An 18916-nucleotide genomic window follows, 5' to 3' on the forward strand; every position below is an offset into this window, starting at 1 on the left:
CCCGGGTACTTACGATGAGGCCGGGGACGCCCACGGGCCCTGGCAGGCCCAGCTCTCCCTGCAAACAGAGAGAGAGAGAGCGTGGCGGTTACTCAGCCTGTTTCCTTCTGGGCCACGCGCCCAGCCACCTCCACCCTGCGTCTGGGTTACTCTGAATGGCCGGACACTTGCCTGGCCTGCCCTGAGGCTTGGCTGCACCCCAGTCCACTGTGCCACTCATTCCCCACACCTGTGAAGTGGGAGGCTGGACTTCTAATCCAGTGTCCTCCCATTGTCAGGGGGGAAGGAAGGCTGGAATTCTGACCACAGAAACAAAGATGGGCAAATGCTTGACCAGAGGGACCTCACCTCACCAGCACACCATGGACAGGGAAATCAAGGCTTGAAAGATGAAGTGATTCAGTCAAGGTCAGGTGTAAAGAAGTGACTCACTGGGGAGAGCGCTAAGTCAAAGGCCAGCAGTCAGCCTCCTTCCTTCTCTACCCAGGAGATCCTGGGCCCTTGTTGAACCACTTGACCACCACCATCACAACCACCCTCACCCCCACCATCACCCCCATCATCAACCACCAACATCAACACCCCCATCATCAACCACCCACACCATCACCACCATCATCAACCACCCACACCCTCACCCCATCAACAACCACCAACACCATCACTCCCATCATCAACCACCAACATCATCATGACCATCATCAACCACCATCACCCCATAATCAACCACCAACACCATCACCATCATCGTTAACCACCAACACCATCACCTCCATCATCAACCACCAACATCACCCCATCATCAACCACCAACATCATCATGACCATCATCAACTACCAACACCATCACCACCATCAGCAACCACCACCACCATCACCACCATCAACAACCACCAATACCATTACCATCATCATTAACCACCAACACCATCACCACCAGCAACCACCCCAACACCATCACCACCAACAACCACCCCAACACCATCACCTCCATCATCAACCAACACCATCACCACCATCATCAATCACCAACACATCACCTTCATCATCAACCACCCACACCATCACCACCATCACCAACCACCCACACCCTCACCCCATCATCAACCACCAACATCATCACGACCATCATCAACCACCATCACCCCATAATCAACCACCAACACCATTACCACCATCAACAACCACCAACAACATCACCATCATCGTTAACCACCAACACCATCATCCCCATCATCAACCACCAACATCATCATGACTATCATCAACTACCAACACCATCACCACCATCAGCAACCACCACCACCATCACCAACATCAACAACCACCAATACCATTACCATCATCATTAACCACCAACACCATCACCACCAGCAACCACCCCAACACCATCACCACCAACAACCACCCCAACACCATCACCTCCATCATCAACCAACACCATCACCACCATCATCAATCACCAACACATCACCTTCATCATCAACCACCCACACCATCACCACCATCACCAACCACCCACACCCTCACCCCATCATCAACCACCAACATCATCACGACCATCATCAACCACCATCACCCCACAATCAACCACCAACACCATCACCATCATCGTTAACCACCAACACCATCACCTCCATCATCAACCACCAACATCACCCCATCATCAACCACCAACATCATCATGACTATCATCAACTACCAACACCATCACCACCATCAGCAACCACCACCACCATCACCAACATCAACAACCACCAATACCATTACCATCATCATTAACCACCAACACCATCACCACCAGCAACCACCCCAACACCATCACCACCAACAACCACCCCAACACCATCACCTCCATCATCAACCAACACCATCACCACCATCATCAATCACCAACACATCACCTTCATCATCAACCACCCACACCATCACCACCATCACCAACCACCCACACCCTCACCCCATCATCAACCACCAACATCATCACGACCATCATCAACCACCATCACCCCATAATCAACCACCAACACCATTACCACCATCAACAACCACCAACAACATCACCATCATCGTTAACCACCAACACCATCATCCCCATCATCAACCACCAAATCACCCCATCATCAACCACCAACATCATCACCACCATCAGCAACCACCAACACCATCACCACCATCAACAACCACCAACACCATCACCACCATCAACAACCACCAACACCATCACCACCATCAACAACCACCAACACCATCACCACCACCATCCACAGAAACACCATCACAACCACCACCAGCAACACTATCCCACCACCTCCAACGTCACCATCACCACCATTACCACCATGTCCACCGCCATCACCATCAACACTGCCAACACCATCACCACCACAGCCACCATCAGGCCCTAGATTCCTGCCTTCCAGTAGCTCCTAGATGCCAGAGAGATGCTTATTCTGGGAGTCTGGTTGTGGGTCTGTGTGGCAGAGGACACATGTCCACCTTTCCGCCTTCTCACCTCCGAAAATGGACCTTTGCTCGCTTCTACCAGAAAAGACAGATAGAGGACAGTGTGACTGGAATTCTGACATGGAGGTGTCAATCCACTGAACGGGCTCTCTCGGAGAATTACCCACGTTGACTGCCAACCTGGTCGGGGATGGTTGTCTTGTCTGCCTTCCTGTGGGCAATCCCAGCGCAAAACCAAGAGGAGGAGGAAGAGGAGGAGAAGGCGGAGGAGGAGGAGAAGGCGGAGGAGGAGGAGGAGGCGGAGGAGGAGGAGGAGAAGGAGGAGGAGGAGGTGGAGGAGGAGGAGGCGGAGGAGGAAGAGGAGGAGGAGGAGGAGGAGGAGGAGGCGGAGGAGGAGGAGGAGGTGAAAAGTACCTACAGCTTTAAAACCAGAACTGAGGGGCCAGAGCAATAGTACAGCAGGTAAGGTGCTTGTCTTAGACACACCCCACCAGGATTCAATCCCCAGTACCCTACGTGGCCCCCAGCCCACCCAGAGTAACTCCTGAGCACAGAGCCAGGAATAAGCCCTGAGCACTGTCGGGTGTGGCCCCCACACACTGACACACAAAAGCAGGAAACTGAGCTCAGGGCAGAGAAGTGTCTAAGGTCAGTGGCTGACTGGCAGAGTTGGGAGCAGAGAGCTGGTCCTCTGCAGGTGACTCTGGGCCCCAGGTGTGATGCAGGGGCCCTCCAGGGGGGCATCAGAACAGCCTCACAGACGCCATTCCCTCCAGGCTCATCCAGGAAGTGGCGCTGGGAAGCAAAGGCCCTGGGTTCCCCGTGCTCTGCCTCTGCCGCCGCTCTTTTCTCCAGCTGGACTGTTCCTTCACCTTTCTGAGCCTGCTCGCCCCCCTTCCAGAAGATTCCCTGCCGCTGCTCCTTACCCACAGCCCCCGTGAGTTCAGGGACCACTCCTGCCTGGGGGGCTGAGCTGTGGAGACTGTCCCGTGGGCTCTTCCCGTCCACTTCTTTTTTTTTGGGGGGGGGGGGGGCGGTCACACCTGGCGATGCACAGGGGTTACTCCTGGCTCTGCACTCAGGAATTACTCCTGGCAGTGCTCAAGGGACCCTATGGGGTACTGGGAATCAAACCCAGGTCAGCCGTGTGCAAGGCAAATGTCCTACCCACTGTGCTACTGCTCCAGCCCCACTTCCTGCCCACTTATAACCTGCCCGTGAATGCTTTCTCACAGACCCCCATCCGCTGGCCTGCCCGTGATTCCCGCAGAGGCAGCCGAGCTGCCTAGCGGGGAACTGCCCTGCCGAAGCCTGCACATCTGGCTTGCACACCCTGCGGGACTGGAGCCCGGCACAGCTAGCTGGGAGCTGGTCAGGGTCCAGCAGCCTCTCTGGCACTCCACTCGACCTGGAACCAGGGCTCGCGACATGGGCCGGGCAGCCTCTGCTGCAGAGGACACAGCTGGGCGCGGCTGCTCAGGTGGCACGTGCCGAGGAGAGCCAGGGGAGCGTCACAGGTGTTCCCAAGAGCCTGGGACACGGCCTGCCCTTGGGGTGGGACAGAACAGCCCTCCCTCCCCGGCATGAGCCGCAGGCCCTGCTCCCTGGGGCAGGCTGACCTGGCTCCTCCGTGGACCTAATTATTTACAAGCCCTATAAACATGTCCGAGCCGGGACTGCTTAGAACTCGGCTTTCCCCAGATGAGGCTGCCAACCCTCTGCCGGCCCACACAACTCTCTGACGCTGGGAGGTGAGAGTGTGCAGTGGACCTTCTGAAGGCCCGAGGGAGGGAGGACACATGGACTGGCTCAGGAGGCCGGGGGAGCCTTAGCACAGGGACCAGGCACTAGAAAGAGGAGCCTGGACATCAGAGAAGTCATGCAACAACACACCCAAGAACACACCGCAGGGAGGAGGCAGGATTGAGACGGGACCTCGGCTGGCGGCCCTGCAGAGCCTGGATCTTAGTTTCCTGCACGTTCATGCTCAACCTCTGCACAATCCCTAAGACCTAGAGATACTTACAGGATTCCCGTCCAGCCCCGGAGGCCCTCTCTCCCCAAAGTCTCCAGGAAACCCCTAGGGAGGGAGAGAAAACAAGCACGGGAGTGAGAGCTGATTCCTGGGGGGTGCTTCTAACAGACCCCAGGGGTGACAGAAGGACAAGTTCATGCAGAGGCCCGAAGCCTTCGGACAGTGCGGGGAGGGCGCTGGCCTGGCACACAGCCAACCCAGCTTTGATTTCCAGCACCCCAGAGGGTCCCCCAGGGTGACCCCTGAGACCAAAGCCAGGAGGAAGCCCTGAGCACCATAGGTGTGGCTCAAAAAATTATATATATAGGGGCTGGAGCGATAGCACAGCGGGTAGGGCATTTGCCTTGCACGCGGCCGACCCGGGTTCAATTCCCAGCATCCCATATGGTCCCCTAAGCACCGCCAGGGGTAATTCCTGAGTGCAGAGCCAGGAGTAACCCCTGTGCATCGCCGGGTGTGACCCAAAAAGAAAAAAAATGGTAATAAAAAGTTCCAATAGACACAATGATGATTTCTGGGACCTGGGCAGATGGTGGGGTGTTGGGTCAGCAGTGCCCTCAACATGCCCCATAAAGGGTTTCTCGGGGACTGGCATCAGGTCTTCAGCACAGACACTACTCAGGCCTGGCCCAGGCCCTGCAGGACAGGGAAGGACTCTGGGCTTTTGCCTGGACCGGCTGCTAATTTGCTGTACCTCCCTCGCCTGTATAGGCCTCAGTTTCCTCACTGGTCAAAAAAAAAAAAGGTACTAGAGAAATTTTCAGCTCAGGCCTTCCACCGTGATTATAGAGCATTCTTCAGAAACTTCCCACTTTACAGATGAAAGAACTGAGGCGCTGAGAGGTGAAGGGTCAAGGTCACACATGGTGCCACCACAATGACCTTCAGAGCCACCCCTAAAGGCAGAGTGGCCTGGCTGCTAGCTCTGGCTGCGGTTGCTTCCGGCTGCGGTGACCCCACTCCACGCTCTCTGGGGGACAGCAGCTGGACAAACATCAGCTTGGGGATCCCTGGGGGGTGTCCATGAAGGGGAGCACTCCATGGGATTTCAAAGGGCAAAGGAAGTTCTCCAGCACGGGACTCAGGGCAAACCAGCTTTCCTTCCATCCTTGACTTTAAATCATTGTTTTTCCAGGGAAATTTAATAATAATGATTTTTAAAAAAATAAATAACACAAAGCACATGTTTGTTTTTTTTTCCTGACCAAGTGAGGGTTAGAGCCAGTCAGTCAAGATCCTCATGGAAAATCATTGTATTTCTTGGTTTCTAAGCTACCAGGGGGGATCAAGGAAGGAGATTTGACTGAAAAGACCAACCTTTAAAAGCACAATTCAAGCCCATTACACAGTCTAGACCGCAGAGTCAGTGCTACAGGCCTTGGCTTGCCTGCCTGCCTCCTCCACCGGGAAGCCCTCTTGGATCAGAAGGACCGTGGTCAGCCACCACCTACACCGTGGCTGGGTGACGAACACCCTGGCAGTGCCAGGAGTTCAGCTTCAGGCCTAGCGCACGGCAGGCACAGCTTTAGTTCTTTGAGTTCTTTCCCCAGCGCCCAAACAAGGTTTATACCTTCAGCAAGAACAGGAGACTGACTAGAGTCGGAAGATGAACTACAAATTGTGAACACAGAGATCAAGCCCTAAACCAGAAGGTGACCAGCTTTCTTGAAAGAACTGCAGGATGAATATTGTAGGCTTTGCTGACTCTCAGGCAAAAGATTAATTTTGGCAAAAGATTAATTTCAGGGGCTGGAGCAATAGCACAGCAGGTAGGGCGTTTGCCTTGCACGCGACCGACCCGGGTTCTATTCCCAGCATCCCATATGGTTCCCTGAGTACCACCAGGAGTAATTCCTGTGTGCAGAGCCAGGAGTAACCCCTGAGCATCGCCAGGTGTGACCCAAAAAGGGGAAACAAAAACAAAAGATTAATTCATGGCATGGCCCCCAAGGACAAGATGATGGTTCGTTCAGACATAAAAGGAGGAGAGGAGGATAGAAGAATGAGATTTGAATCCAGAGGGTTGCTACGTAGTTCTTCTTCTCCCTCCACCCTCAAGGGTCCCAAGTAACAGAAGGAGCAAGAGGCTGAAGGGGAGAAGGGCCCTTGGCTGAATCTGTGCCAGGGCTGAGGCTGGCGCCGCCTCTCTGGATTCTAGGGGACTCTTCTGGGCTGTGTCCAGGCAAATCTTGGCCTGCGGGTTAGAGCAGTGGCCAGACAGCAGGTAGGGAGGTTACCTTGCATGTGGAAGACCCAGTTTGATTCTCCAGCACCCCATATGGTCCCCCGAGCCCTGCCAGGAGTGACCCCAGGGCTCAGAGTCAGAAGCAAGCCATGAGCACTCCAGGCATGGCCCAAAGACAAGCAAACAGAAGGGCACCCGAAGCCACTGGCTGGGGTACACGGGAAGAGGGTGGCTAGCTTCCAAGAGCATAGTGTGCATGTGTGTGCATGCGTGGGCATGTGTGTGCCCATGGATGTGTCCCCACACCCAGGCCCATGTCCAGGTGAGTGTCTGTGGTGTATTCGATACGCCAAAATACAGTAACAAGTCTCACAATGGAGACGATGTTACTGGTGCCCGCTCTAGCAAATCAATGAACAACAGGAGGACAGTGGTACAGTGCTACAGTTTTTGTGAGGGTACAGCTGACCCCCCCTGCGATTCTTTGCTGCACTCTCTGGGGTCTCCCGTCAAACTCCAGCCTCACTGGACTCCGACCCTCTTTGTCAAAGATAAGCTAGCTCCCCCCAGCTCCCAGGACAGAAGGTGTCAGCCAGGTGGGCTGTGGTCAAGGGAGCCTCCAGCTGAGTGGGGAGAGGGGAGGGGAGCCCAGCTGGGGAGGGGGCCCGGAAGTTGTGCTTGCTGGCTTTCTTCTTTTTTGGCCCACGCCCAACGATGCTCAGGGGTTATTCCTGGCTCTGCACTCAAGAATCATTTCAGGAGGTGCTTAAATACCATATAGGTGCTGGGGATCAAACTGAGGTCAGCAATGTGCAGGGCAAGTGCCCTGCCCACTGTACTTCTCTCCAGTCCCATGCTTTGTCCTTCCTTCCTTCCTTCCTTCCTTCCTTCCTTCCTTCCTTCCTTCCTTCCTTCCTTCCTTCCTTCCCCTCAACCTCCTTCCTTGCTTCCTTTCTCTCCTTTCCTTTCTTCCCTCCTTTTTTCTTCTCAATCTCCTTCCTTGCTTCTTTCCCTCCCTCCCTCCCTCCCTCCCTCCCTCCCTTCCTTCCTTCCTTCCTTCCTTCCTTCCTTCTTTTTCCTCTCCAAAAATTTATTGGAAAGTAAAGAGGGAGGAAAAATCCCCTCCCCCGCACCATGTAGGGAGGCACTGAATAAAGGACCAAGTCTGCCTTGCCTTGCTTTCAGAGCCCGTGCCTGGACCCAGCCCGGATCCCCTTCAGGCTGGTGGTGTGACCTCAGCACATTCTCTGTCAGCTCAGGCTTGGGGGCAGTTGGCAGCGGGGAGCAAGATCACCCTCACACTTGGCCCAACCCTCAGCCTGGGAGGAGAAACTTTCACTCTCAGGCCCACGATTGCTCGCTCCCAGCAAGACTGACACCTCAGCAGGGCCCGTGGGCCCCCCGACCTGGCTGCGATGCTCAAGACCCCCACAGGAAACCACTGGACAGATGCACTCCCTGCCCGGGGCTGCCCCAGGAGCCTCTCCAGGCTGGGGGTGCCTCGCTCTGAGGCCTGGCCTGGCTTCCCCACCCGCGGTTCCATCCCAGCCGTCTCTCTGCAGGGCCCTGGGGGACTTGAGGAGGTGCCCAGAGGAGGGACTGAGGCATCACACGCAGGGTAATGTCACTGTACAAGAAGGACACAGCCCCACCCAGCGTGGGCAAAGGAGAAAGCTTTGGGATGGCCAACATGAGACCTTCTTCAGATAAAACACTATGGGTGAGGTCGGCAGGATCAGGCCAAAGACAGGGACCACCGAGTCCACCAGCCCAGTCAGATGTGCCCCTTCTTGGCCCCATTTGCAAGAGTAGGTCTCAAGGTTCATAGAGGTTGTTCAAAGTGCTCAAAATCACACAGCCAGGGGAGAGCGAGTGGGGACTGGGCCCAGGCACGCTGTCCACAGAGCCTGTACTCCCAGTGGTCACCGCTTTGCTGGCCACAGAGCAGACTCGAGGAGGAGGTGACAATTCTGGAGACCCCACTTCTACCAACCAAAGAGCCTCCTTTGGAATCCGGGCCCTGGAGACAAACTGAGGCAGGACCCCCAGTTAGGAAACTGCAGTCACAGAATCCAAGTGCCCACTGAGGCCTCTGCCACGCCGAGGGCCTGCCCCAACCCCACTGCCCTCTGGCCGCTGCTGTGCGTGAGAGAAGGTCGGGAGGACTCGGAGACCCCCAAGTCCTTTGAGAAGGGAGCAAGGACACAATTAGGGCCAAAGCCCCCAGATTTCACAGACCCAACCCACAGAAGGGCCCCCTGCCCCCTGACGCAGAACTGACTGCAGGGCCGTGGACACATGCAGCCAGAATACTGTCCATGGTCCCAGAAGGCCAGAGCCCCAGAACCCCCCAGACCCGGGCAGCCAGCGGCCGTGGGCGGGAGGTGGGGGCTGGCATCCAGGTGTCAGGCTGGGAAACTCAGGGACCAGCGCCCACGCTCAGAGCAGAGGCCAGCGCAGCGGGCCAGCCGCGGGAGGACGGGGCGGCGCGGCCGCTGGGTGGTCGGCTCCACCCATAGGGTCTGCGTAATAGACACGGAAAATCTTTACCGGCCTACCCATCTTGCCCCTCTTGCCAGGCTCGCCAGGCAGGCCCTGTAGGGGAGAGAGGGCAGAGGTCAGGACAAGCCCCATCGCGGTCGCCCAAGCCCGCCCCAGGGATGTCCACTGAGGTGGTCACGGGGGTCCACGCAGTCACACCAGTGCCCACCCCCACCCCAAGGCTGGCCGTTGCAAATCCTTGGAGTTTGGGGCACGGAGGCATCTGGGCTGAGAAACTCTCCAGGGCAGTGCCCGCATCCCTGCTAAGGGCCCCTCCTGCTCTCCTAAGAGTCTGTCTGGAGCAGGTGGTCCCTGAGGCTACAAGTGACTTCCCAGCAGGGGCTCGGGCTGGGTGGGGGCAGAGCGGGGGTGCCCGGGGCTGCCCTACGGGCTCTGTCGTAAAGACCCGGCTCTGAGCTCAGCCCAGGCGAGCGTGAGGACAGCCACTAACCCGACGCATCTGGCTGGCAGCCCTGCGTGTGGAATAGGAGACAGGCCCAGGGGCCGCCTGCCAAGTGCCCTGGAGAAGCTGCCCCGGGTCTCCAGGCTGAGACCCTTCTCCCCTCCCGCCCCTGCCCTACTGCTGCATGGCTCTGCCCGGGTGCTCTCTCCTTACCTAGATGGCCCCCCTCCCACACAGGTGTTTGCACTGTTACAGGCAAGCCTGTGAAACCTACCTACGTCCCTCACCATGCCTGGGCTGATCCCTGTATCTAAAAGGCACCGGCAGTGCGCTGATACCCCTCCGTGGACCCCCTACAGGAACTCCAGGACACACCTCCTCCAGGCTGAATTCCAGGATTTCCCCAGGCCGAGAGGGTGGGGAACACAGTGGACATACTCACTCGCTCTCCGTCGGACCCTGGTAGGCCAAAGAGCCCTGGGAGTCCAATGTAGCCCTAGGAAAGAACAGGCAACGGGGCGTCAGGGGGGGCAAGCGGTGGGGCTGACCCGTGTCGTCCACCACCCCTCGCCGCCCCTCCCCGCCTGGCTCCTCTTCCGGGCTGGCTGCGCTGGTGGGTCCGGTGACTCCTCGATGACACAGGCCTTGAGGCAAGTGTATATGCCCGTGGACTGCATGGTGCTGGCTTCCACGATGTAGTCCAAAGGCACATACCCTCACGCCAGGGAAGGGCGCAGGCGCTTGGGGCAGGCAGGCCCACCCGCGCCGGGGCTCTGGCACCACCTGCAGGAAGGAAGCTCCGGGCCGGGTGAGACGACGTCGGGCAGGGTGCAGGGTCCGACCTCCCCGTAGGGGTGCTGGGCTGTGAGGGCGGCGGCAGCACGCAGTTGCCCCGCCCACCCCCAAGTCCTGGGTGCCCAGCTGGAGTCGGCCAAGCACACGGGCGCCCCTGCTTTTGACCCTGCCCCGGACCTGCCAACTGGACACACGGACAGAGAAGGAAACTGAGGCCCTGTCCAGGAGCGAGGAGACGAGTCCGCCTGCCTCCCGGCCTCTCCGGCCTGGAATCCCACAGAGCCCACCCCAGCCACCACGCCAGAGCCCATTCTGGATGGTCCGGCTCTGGGCAGGAGGCAGGGGGGAGGTTGGCTTCCATGGCACACAGCCCAGATGCCCAGGCCAGTGGCTTCTCCCCTGTCCGCATGGCACTGGGCTGGCAGCTCCCTTGGAAACGTCACCCCTTGAGCATCTGTGTACCCGTCTCAGGACCCTGCACCTTCTCCAGGTGTGGGACCACAGGCGGGGTACCTAGTGCTCTGCCTTCTCTCGCTGTGGCCACGATGACCACATAGCAGCTCTGGCCAAGTCCACCTCCCCCTGACCACCCACCAACAGGACACCCGGTGGGCTTCTCTCTCTCTCTCTCTCTCTCTCTCTCTCTCTCTCTCACACACACACACACACACACACACACACACACACATCGGTGGACATCACTGGGACTTGTCCTGACCTCTGCCTTCGCTCCCCTATACACACACACACACACACACACACACACACACACACACACACACACACACCAGAATTCCTGAGAGCCCCACGGCCCTCCCCCCAGGAACAAAGCCCTCTTTGATTGCCCATCCTCCTGCAGACAAGCCCAGAGAGGTGAAGCGGCTGGCCCAGGGTCACGCAGCTGAATGGTGGGAGAAATGAGGCATGGATTCCTGGGTTCTGGGCTGGGCTCCTGCCCCTCCTGTTCCCCTGACGCCCCCCACTCCCCACCTCTGCCTGTTTCTCAGGGATGAGTGAGCAGGGTTGGACTGAGGGATGGGAGAGGGCAGCTCCGGGGGCCCTGCAGAGGGGAGGGCTGAGCCTGACCGGCTCCATCCCTACCTGTGGCTCCAAGCCTCAGACCAGCCAGACCCTGGGACCTCGTGGCAGACGGGGGCCCCAGAGCTGGGCTTGGAGACCTTTTCCTGGTGCCTAGGAGCCCTCTGAGCTGTGGTTGCTTCATCATCCCGCCCCCCTGGCCCCTCCCACCCCCCACCATGTACCCCCATGCTGGGAATCGTCCACCCATCCTGGGTGTGACCGCTGGCTGCTGCCTTTGTCCATGAGCCCAGGGCCTGGGCTCACTGAGCACTATCGGCCTCCCTTGACGAACATTCTGGATGAGATGGAGAGCCCTGGGGTCACCTGGGTCCCCAGCTCAGCCCCGCCCCAGGCATGCCCGCCCCAGGACCAGCCAGCACCCCCCCAGAGATGCTCGGTTTCCCTGCGAAGGAGAAGCAAGCCTGCCATGCACGACCTCAGCCTTCACGTTCCCTCCTGTCCACTCGACGTACCCAGCGCTGCCTGAGAGCCTCCATCGGCCCCATGGCCAGGCCCTCCTCTCCACACTGTGTCTAAATCAATGCTAACTGACCATGCCAGAGGGAGAGATGGGCACGGCCCGTGGTCCAGAAGGTCAGGCCGGGGCTGCCGACCCCGCAGGGTCACTGCAGGGGGCTTAGGAGGAGGACACAGGCCCCTAGGCCTTTGGCCTGGACAGTCTCCACTTCTCTCCCCAAGAGAGTCTCCCCCCAGCCCTCACCGGGCCTCTCGGGGGGTCCAGTGATAAGGAGGGAGACCTGAGCCTGGGTTCCCTCGCACCCAGCGAACAGGCAGACAAATGCCCAAGCACTGTAGCTGGACGACGGCTCAGCCCGCCGTGGAGTCTCTGTGGCCCAGGCTGCTGACTCCGGGGTCCCCGTCACCCTCCATCTCCAAGAGCTTGTGATGGAAGAAGCCGTATCCAAGCCCCCACAAATCACCCTCCCTGGGACCATGGTCACCCTTCAGACCCTCCCGAGGGGCAGGAAATGGCCACCCAGGGCCCCCACCCCAGCCCTCGCCAAGGCTTGCTTACCCGGCTACCTTTGGGTCCAGGTCCTCCTACGGGTCCAGGCAACCCCTGAAACACAAAAGCCGAGGGCAAGGAAACATGGAGACGTCCCCTCTACCTGCCATCCGTCTCCGGAAGCCTCAGTTTCCCCCTCCGTGGAATGGGTATGGGCCTGGGCCTGGTACAGGGCAGGCTCTGGGTTCGATCCCCAGCACCACACTCATGAATGGGGTTGTGAGACTGTGTCCTCCCAGTAAGGGGCACAGGGAGGTGCTTGGGAGAATCGGGGACATGGCGTGTGTGTATGTGTGTGTGTGTGGTGGGGGTGCGGGGGACCAAGAGGAAGTCCTGGATTCCCACCCCAGGGTCAAGGTTATTCCTCTTTCCTCTGCCCTTCTAGAGCATCTTGCTCTGCTGCCTTCAAAGCAAGGCCCTTGGGAGTCCCCCTTCATGCAGGGCCCACCCAGAGGACGGCTGCCGGGTCCCCTGCCACAGCCCCTCTACCCCAGGGCCCCCCCATATACTGCACCTGCCTGCCAGGGTAACCTTTGACCCCTGGGCTGCCCTCGGGTCCAGGCCGCCCCTGCAAGGGAAAAGGAATGTCAGGACAGGACAGAGGCGCCCGCTCCCTCCAGGGTGGGGTGGGGGCTGCCACTGACAATGGACAAAGGGAAGGGCAGGAATGTGAGAGGATGCTGGGGCCCCCAGCCCAAACCGGTCAGACCAGCTGGGGGCCCCAGCGCCCCTCTGCTCCGGCCTGGGAGAGGCAAGTGCAGAGCAGGCCTGGCGTCCTCCCACCCCGCCCTGGCAGGGCCGCTGTTTGATTTGGGTCAGGGCAGCCCGGATCCCTCCAAGCCCATGGCGGCGTGTATAATATCCCCTCAGAGTGCCCGGAACAGGCCAGCTATTCATGGCCCTAGCCAGAGCTGCGGGGCTTGTGCCAGCGCCAGGCCTGGCCAGGCTGCCGTGGGCTCCGGCTCTTCCCAGGAGAGGTGGGAGTGGGGAGGGGGGGCCACTCAGGGAGCAGCTCCTGCTTGCCCCCCCCCGCCCCCACCCAGGGAGCTGGAGCAAGAGGGAGGGAAAGCTGGGCTGGGGTCCAGACCCTCACCTGTTCTCCGGGGTGCCCTGTGGGTCCAGGATAGCCCTTGTGTCCCTGTCGGGGGAGAAAGGGAGTGAGGCTGGAGGGCGATGGGGCTGCCCCAGGCCGCGGCAGGCATCATCCAGTCATCGAAGTTAGAGCCAGGGAGGCGGGTGCCCCCAGCCAGATCAGGGACCGTCCTGAGCTGCCCCCAGGCTGGGCTTTCCACCCTCCCCAGTGTTTAGAGTCACGCAGAGCGCTTGGGGCAGGGGACGATTCTGCACTGCCACACAGAGGTCTGAAAAAATTCCTTGGGACAGGGCCCAGTGAGCACCCAGGGGCAAAGCATTCATGCCTACGGACCCAAGATACCAACTCCCCAAAGCTGCCTCCCTCCCTTCCTCCCGACACCCCAGTTTCTATGTCTGGAGCCAAAGGCCACCAAACGTTGATTGAGAAGAAATGACCAGACCTCTCTGTGCCCCTGCAGGCCCATGGGCCAGGGCCGGGCCTTGAGGGGGAGATCACGGGCAGGTCAGGAGAGACCAGGAGGGATTTCCGGTCCCTCTGGGTCCCCCAGCATCACGCAGGAGGCCCAGATCATCCTCCTCAGCACTGATCCTGCAGCCCCAGCTGGCCGAGAATCACAGGCTCTCCCCACTCCCACAAACAGAAAAGATAGGAGAGGTGTATTTCAAGGGGTGCGGTGCTGGGAAGACCCCTGCGCCATCTCAGAAGCGCCAGGAGCCGTCGGTGGGGAAACCACAGCCTTCAACTTCCATTAGCTTCAGGCTGGGTGAGGGTGGCGGTTCTCCACGGCACCCCAAAACTACCACATCCCTGGTCTCCATGGCACCCCAAAACTACCACAGCAGGGGGCTGCACCGGCTTCTGAAGCCCACCCTGACTCACTGTGCAAACTGCTGCGTCATGGTCTGTCTCTGCAACCTCCAAGGAGGGCGCAGGAACCCCCAAGTGCCCCCCGCTCTGGTGCTTTAGAACCAGCTAGATGCGAGCCCCCCTTACCCCCTCCCCGACCACCACCAGAGAGGAAAGAGCAGGGGAGCGAAGGGAGTTGCCCGAGACCCCCCACCCCGCAGGGTCCCACAGACAACACTGCCAACATGCACCAGGCACACACAATCATGCGCGTGGCACCCGGCGCCCCCCCCCCCCCCAGGCAGACCCCCGGGAAACGGGAACTCTTAATCATAAACAGCAGAACCAGCTTCACCCGCGAGAGCTGGGAGTTTACAAGCATTCCTTCTGCACCTACTCACGCCTCGAGACGGCGTGATGACATGATTGCATCTCACACGGGGCCTCGGAGACGAGGGAACAAGGCCGGGAGAGATTCTTCATCTGGGGCTCTGCCCCCCGCAGGCGGGGGGCGAGGGGCGGGGGGGGGGTGGGCAGGAGGCCTGGCCCACAGGCGGAAGCCAGCATGGCTGGTTTCTGACTGCTCTGGGCTCCTATCCCGCGTCCCTGCGGGCTGGCTCTGTGTCCCGGGGCTGGCGCCTGTCACCTCTCTGAGCCTCAGTTTCCTCTTTGGTAGAAAAGGGGCATTAGGGTGGGTGTGAGGCCCACATGCTCTCAGGTATGGGGAGCGCGGAGCACCAGCCTTGGGTTCAAGAGCCCTGGAGAGCCAGACTCCAGTTTTCACTTAGGATCTGCGTGTTTCATTCATTCACTCACTAATGCTGGCTACTGTTACAGGAACCAGCACCAGGCCAGGACCGGTCAGGGAGAGAAGGCAACATTGTGGCATCTGCCTTCTTAGTGAGGAGATGGGAAAACAAAGAACCATGAAAGAGAAAGAGAAAGTCCTGAGGGGCAGGGAGGTAGAGCGGTGAGTGCAGGGAGTTTCCATTTTGCAAAATAAAAAATTCCTAGAAACTGATTATATAGCATTGTGAATAAAGTGGACGGGGTCCAGAAGGTAGATTCCAGAGCTCTGAGTTTGATCTCAGGCATCCCAGGGACCCCTGAATACCACTCGGCAGAGCCCTAGAGGACCTGGAACATGGCCCCCTGTTGCCCCCAAAGCCCCCAGTGGTGGGTGACTATTACAGGGAGAAGCCCAGCTTCCTTAGACGAATGCTGAGACACATCCCACCGAAAGAATGAAAATGTTCACAATTATAAATAAAACTGTAGCACTGTACCACTGTCCTCCCACTGTTCATCAATTTGCTCGAGCGGGCCCAGTAATGTCTCCATTGTGAAACTTGTTGTTACTGTTTTTGGCATATCGAATATGTCACAGGGAGCTTGCCAGGCTTTGCCTTGAGGGTGAGATACTCTCGGTAGCTTACCGGGCTCTCCGAGAGGGGTGGAGGAATCGAACCTGGGTCAGCCACGTGCAAGGCACACACCCTACATGCTGTGCTATTGCTCGCCACATAAATAAAACTAAAAAAAAAAAACCCTAATAAGACTAATAGTCACTGTCACTGTCCTCCCATTGTTCATCAATTTGCTCGAGCGGTCCCAGTAACGTCTCCATTGGAGACTTTGTTGTTACTGTGTTTGGCATATCGAATACGTCACAGGTAGCTTGCCAGGCTCTGCCGTGCGGGCGAGATACTCTTGGTAGCTTGCCAGGCTCTCCGAGAGGGGCGGAGGAATCGAACCCAGGCCGGTAGGGTCAGCCGCACACAAGGCAAACGCCCTACCGCTGTGCTATCAAAAAGGTTAAAGGGGAAGTTACTATTGCTATGAAGACAGGAGCATGTAGAGAGGACATAGAAGGGGGTTGCTGGGCAGGGTGGTGGGTGCAGGGGGCAGTCAGGGAAGGCTGCCTGGAGGAGATAAACGCAGAGAGCAGCTTGGAAGACTGACCCTATGGGAGATGGGGGGGGGGGGGCGCATCCCGGGCAGAGAGAACAGTTAGGACAGCAGCACTGAGCCAGTGATTCTCCAGGGTGCTGGCATTGAGTTGGTGCAGGAATAGAGCACATGGGTGAGAGCCGGGGGGGAGTGGGCAGGGGCCATAGGGGAGGATGGAAGACAAAGATTATCAAGGGCAGGGGGGCAGGTAACATGAGGGGAAACCACAGCAAGGTTTCAACTATTCCCCCCACCCCATGACAATCGTTTCTCCACACACAGCTGGCAGAGGAAGAATGGGCAAAGCCTTTTCTTCCCCAGGAAGAGTTGAACGGAGTCGGTGCTCCAGGCTCTGTGACTTAGGGCAGCTGATTGCCCTCTCTGAGCCCTGCCATGCCATTCCTCGGCATCCTCCCTTTGCAGCAATGAGCCAGTGGGAGATGGGGCAGGGAGCCCAAGAGAAGCCCGAGAGGGAACCCAGAGAGTCTCTGTGATGGGTTTTCTCTGTAGCCACCAAGAAATCTGCAGGAAAGCAACATTTCCGCAGAGGAATGTTCCCAGGGAAATCCCCAGAGGTTATTTCAAACAAACCCTTGATTCAGGATGCAGTGACAGGGACAGAAACCATGTGCAGGGCCCGGTCAGCGGGCTGTCCTGCGCCTGACCAGGCCCTGGAGTCTTCCCTGCGGTCACTCCGCAACCATCTCACACTCACCCTACAGAGGGAGGAATTTCTCTCTCCTTCGGCCAGATGAGGAAACTGGATCAGAGAGACCAAGAGACTTTCCTGAGGCCATACAGCTTCCTAGGGGCGGTACAGGCTGAAGCCCATCTCTCCATCCTGCGTGACCAAGCTGTGGGACCGGTCACACCTCCTGAGATCCCCCAGCTCCGTTCTGCAGAGCCACGGGGCCATGAATATCATCACCGCCCAGCTTGAGGGTCCCGGAGCCCTGGAATATGTGTGAAGGGTCAGAGCTTCCTCCTCCTGCTGGGTCCCCGAGAGGGGAAAGGAACTTAGCAATAGGTTCCTTAACAACTGAAGGCCATGGCCAGTCTGTTCTTTGGGACTCTCAGCCCACCGAGCTGGGCTTTACCCAATACCCCACCAGTCTTAGGTCTGCAACCTCGGAACCTTAAAGGGGCTTGAATGCGGCCGGGAGGGTCCCTGTCCCTTCTCCAGACAGGGAGCGGCAGAGATAGCGGAGCGGGAGCCTGGCCTTGGGGGTGTGGCCGTGCTCCCTGCAAGCACCTTAGCTCTATTTACCAAACCGGGGCCAGCCGTAATCGTTTGGAATGACGGGGCCCAGGCCCTGGAAGAACCTAAAGCCCTCATCTTCTCCAGGGCCCCAGCAATTACGGGGCAGGCACTGACCACAAGGTGAGCCCCTGGGCAGCCGGGACCCCGAATGGGATTGGTGGCTGGCTGCAACCCGGGCAAGGCTGAGGCTTCCAGGAACCGCAGAGCCCGGCGGGCGGGCCTCTACAGGGCCGCTGTTTATAATAGCACTCGGTCTATATTTTGGTTTGGAAGCCAGATTAATCACTGCTTACAATGCATGAGGCAGAACCAGACATCACCTCACTGGGGCCCCAGACAGTCTCCCGGGTGGCTGGGATGCTTTTTGGGCTGGGGGAAGGGAGAGGGGGAGGGGTCCTCTCCTGGCCCGGGGGTCCCGGAGACCCGCATGTGTCTTCCGGTTCTACCACCAACCACAAGGCTGTTTCCTCCTGCTGGAACAAGGGAACTCACCAGATCCATCTGGCACTCCGTGCGCTAAACCTAGACCCTCTGCCCATCTCACCAGCCCACCCAAGACATCGGCCGAACAGAAACGGTGATTTACCCCCCTGGGGAGCAGAAATGTGCCCCAGACCAGCCTCCCACCCTGCAGGGCCACCAGATTCAGCTTGGTGGGTCCCCGACATGGGACAGGGACAGGGCAGGAAGCTGCAGTTGGCCCATGGCTCATTCATTCCTTCAGGGGCGAGCCGTGTTAGAACAAAGCACAGCCGACCTTCTAGAAGGGGGTGGGAGGGGGGTTGGAACGATAGAAGAGCAGGGAGGGCATTTGCCTTGCACATGGCTGTCCCAGGTTCGATTCCCAGCATCCCATATGGTCCCCCGAGCACCGCCAGGAGTAATTCCTGAGTGCAGAGCCAGGAGTAACCCCTGAGCATTGCCGGGTGGGACCCAAAAAGCAAATAGCACAGCGGGTAGGGTGTTCGCCTTACAAGCGGCCAACATGGCCAATTCGAGTTCGATTCCTCCGCCCCTCTCGGAGAGCCCGGCAAGCTACCGAGAGTATTCGATATACCAGACACAGTAACAACAAAGTCTCCAATGGAGACGTTACGGGGCCCGCTCGAGCAAATCGACGATCAACGGGAGGGCTTTACCTTCGGGCTGGAGCGATAGCACAGTGGGTAGGGCGTCTGCCTTACACGCAGCCAACATGGCCGACCCGAGTTCGATTCCTCTGCCCCTCTCG

General features: G+C 58.6%; 1 protein-coding gene across 1 annotated transcript in view; it reads right to left on the bottom strand.

Annotated features, from left to right (window-relative positions):
- COL27A1 (collagen type XXVII alpha 1 chain) overlaps positions 1–18916 on the bottom strand; it is a 129860-nt gene that overhangs the window by 72300 nt on the left and 38644 nt on the right. Inside the window, exons 8-14 of the mRNA XM_056138693.1 lie at positions 13626–13670; positions 13047–13100; positions 12542–12586; positions 10073–10126; positions 9237–9281; positions 4493–4546; positions 14–58 (exon numbers count right to left, since the gene is read on the bottom strand). Coding sequence (XP_055994668.1) covers positions 14–58; positions 4493–4546; positions 9237–9281; positions 10073–10126; positions 12542–12586; positions 13047–13100; positions 13626–13670 — 342 coding nt within the window. The remainder of the gene's footprint in view (positions 1–13; positions 59–4492; positions 4547–9236; positions 9282–10072; positions 10127–12541; positions 12587–13046; positions 13101–13625; positions 13671–18916) is intronic.

The sequence above is a fragment of the Sorex fumeus genome, unplaced genomic scaffold, assembly GCF_029834395.1.
Source record: "Sorex fumeus unplaced genomic scaffold, SorFum_2.1 ptg000129l, whole genome shotgun sequence".
Taxonomy (NCBI): domain Eukaryota; kingdom Metazoa; phylum Chordata; class Mammalia; order Eulipotyphla; family Soricidae; genus Sorex; species Sorex fumeus.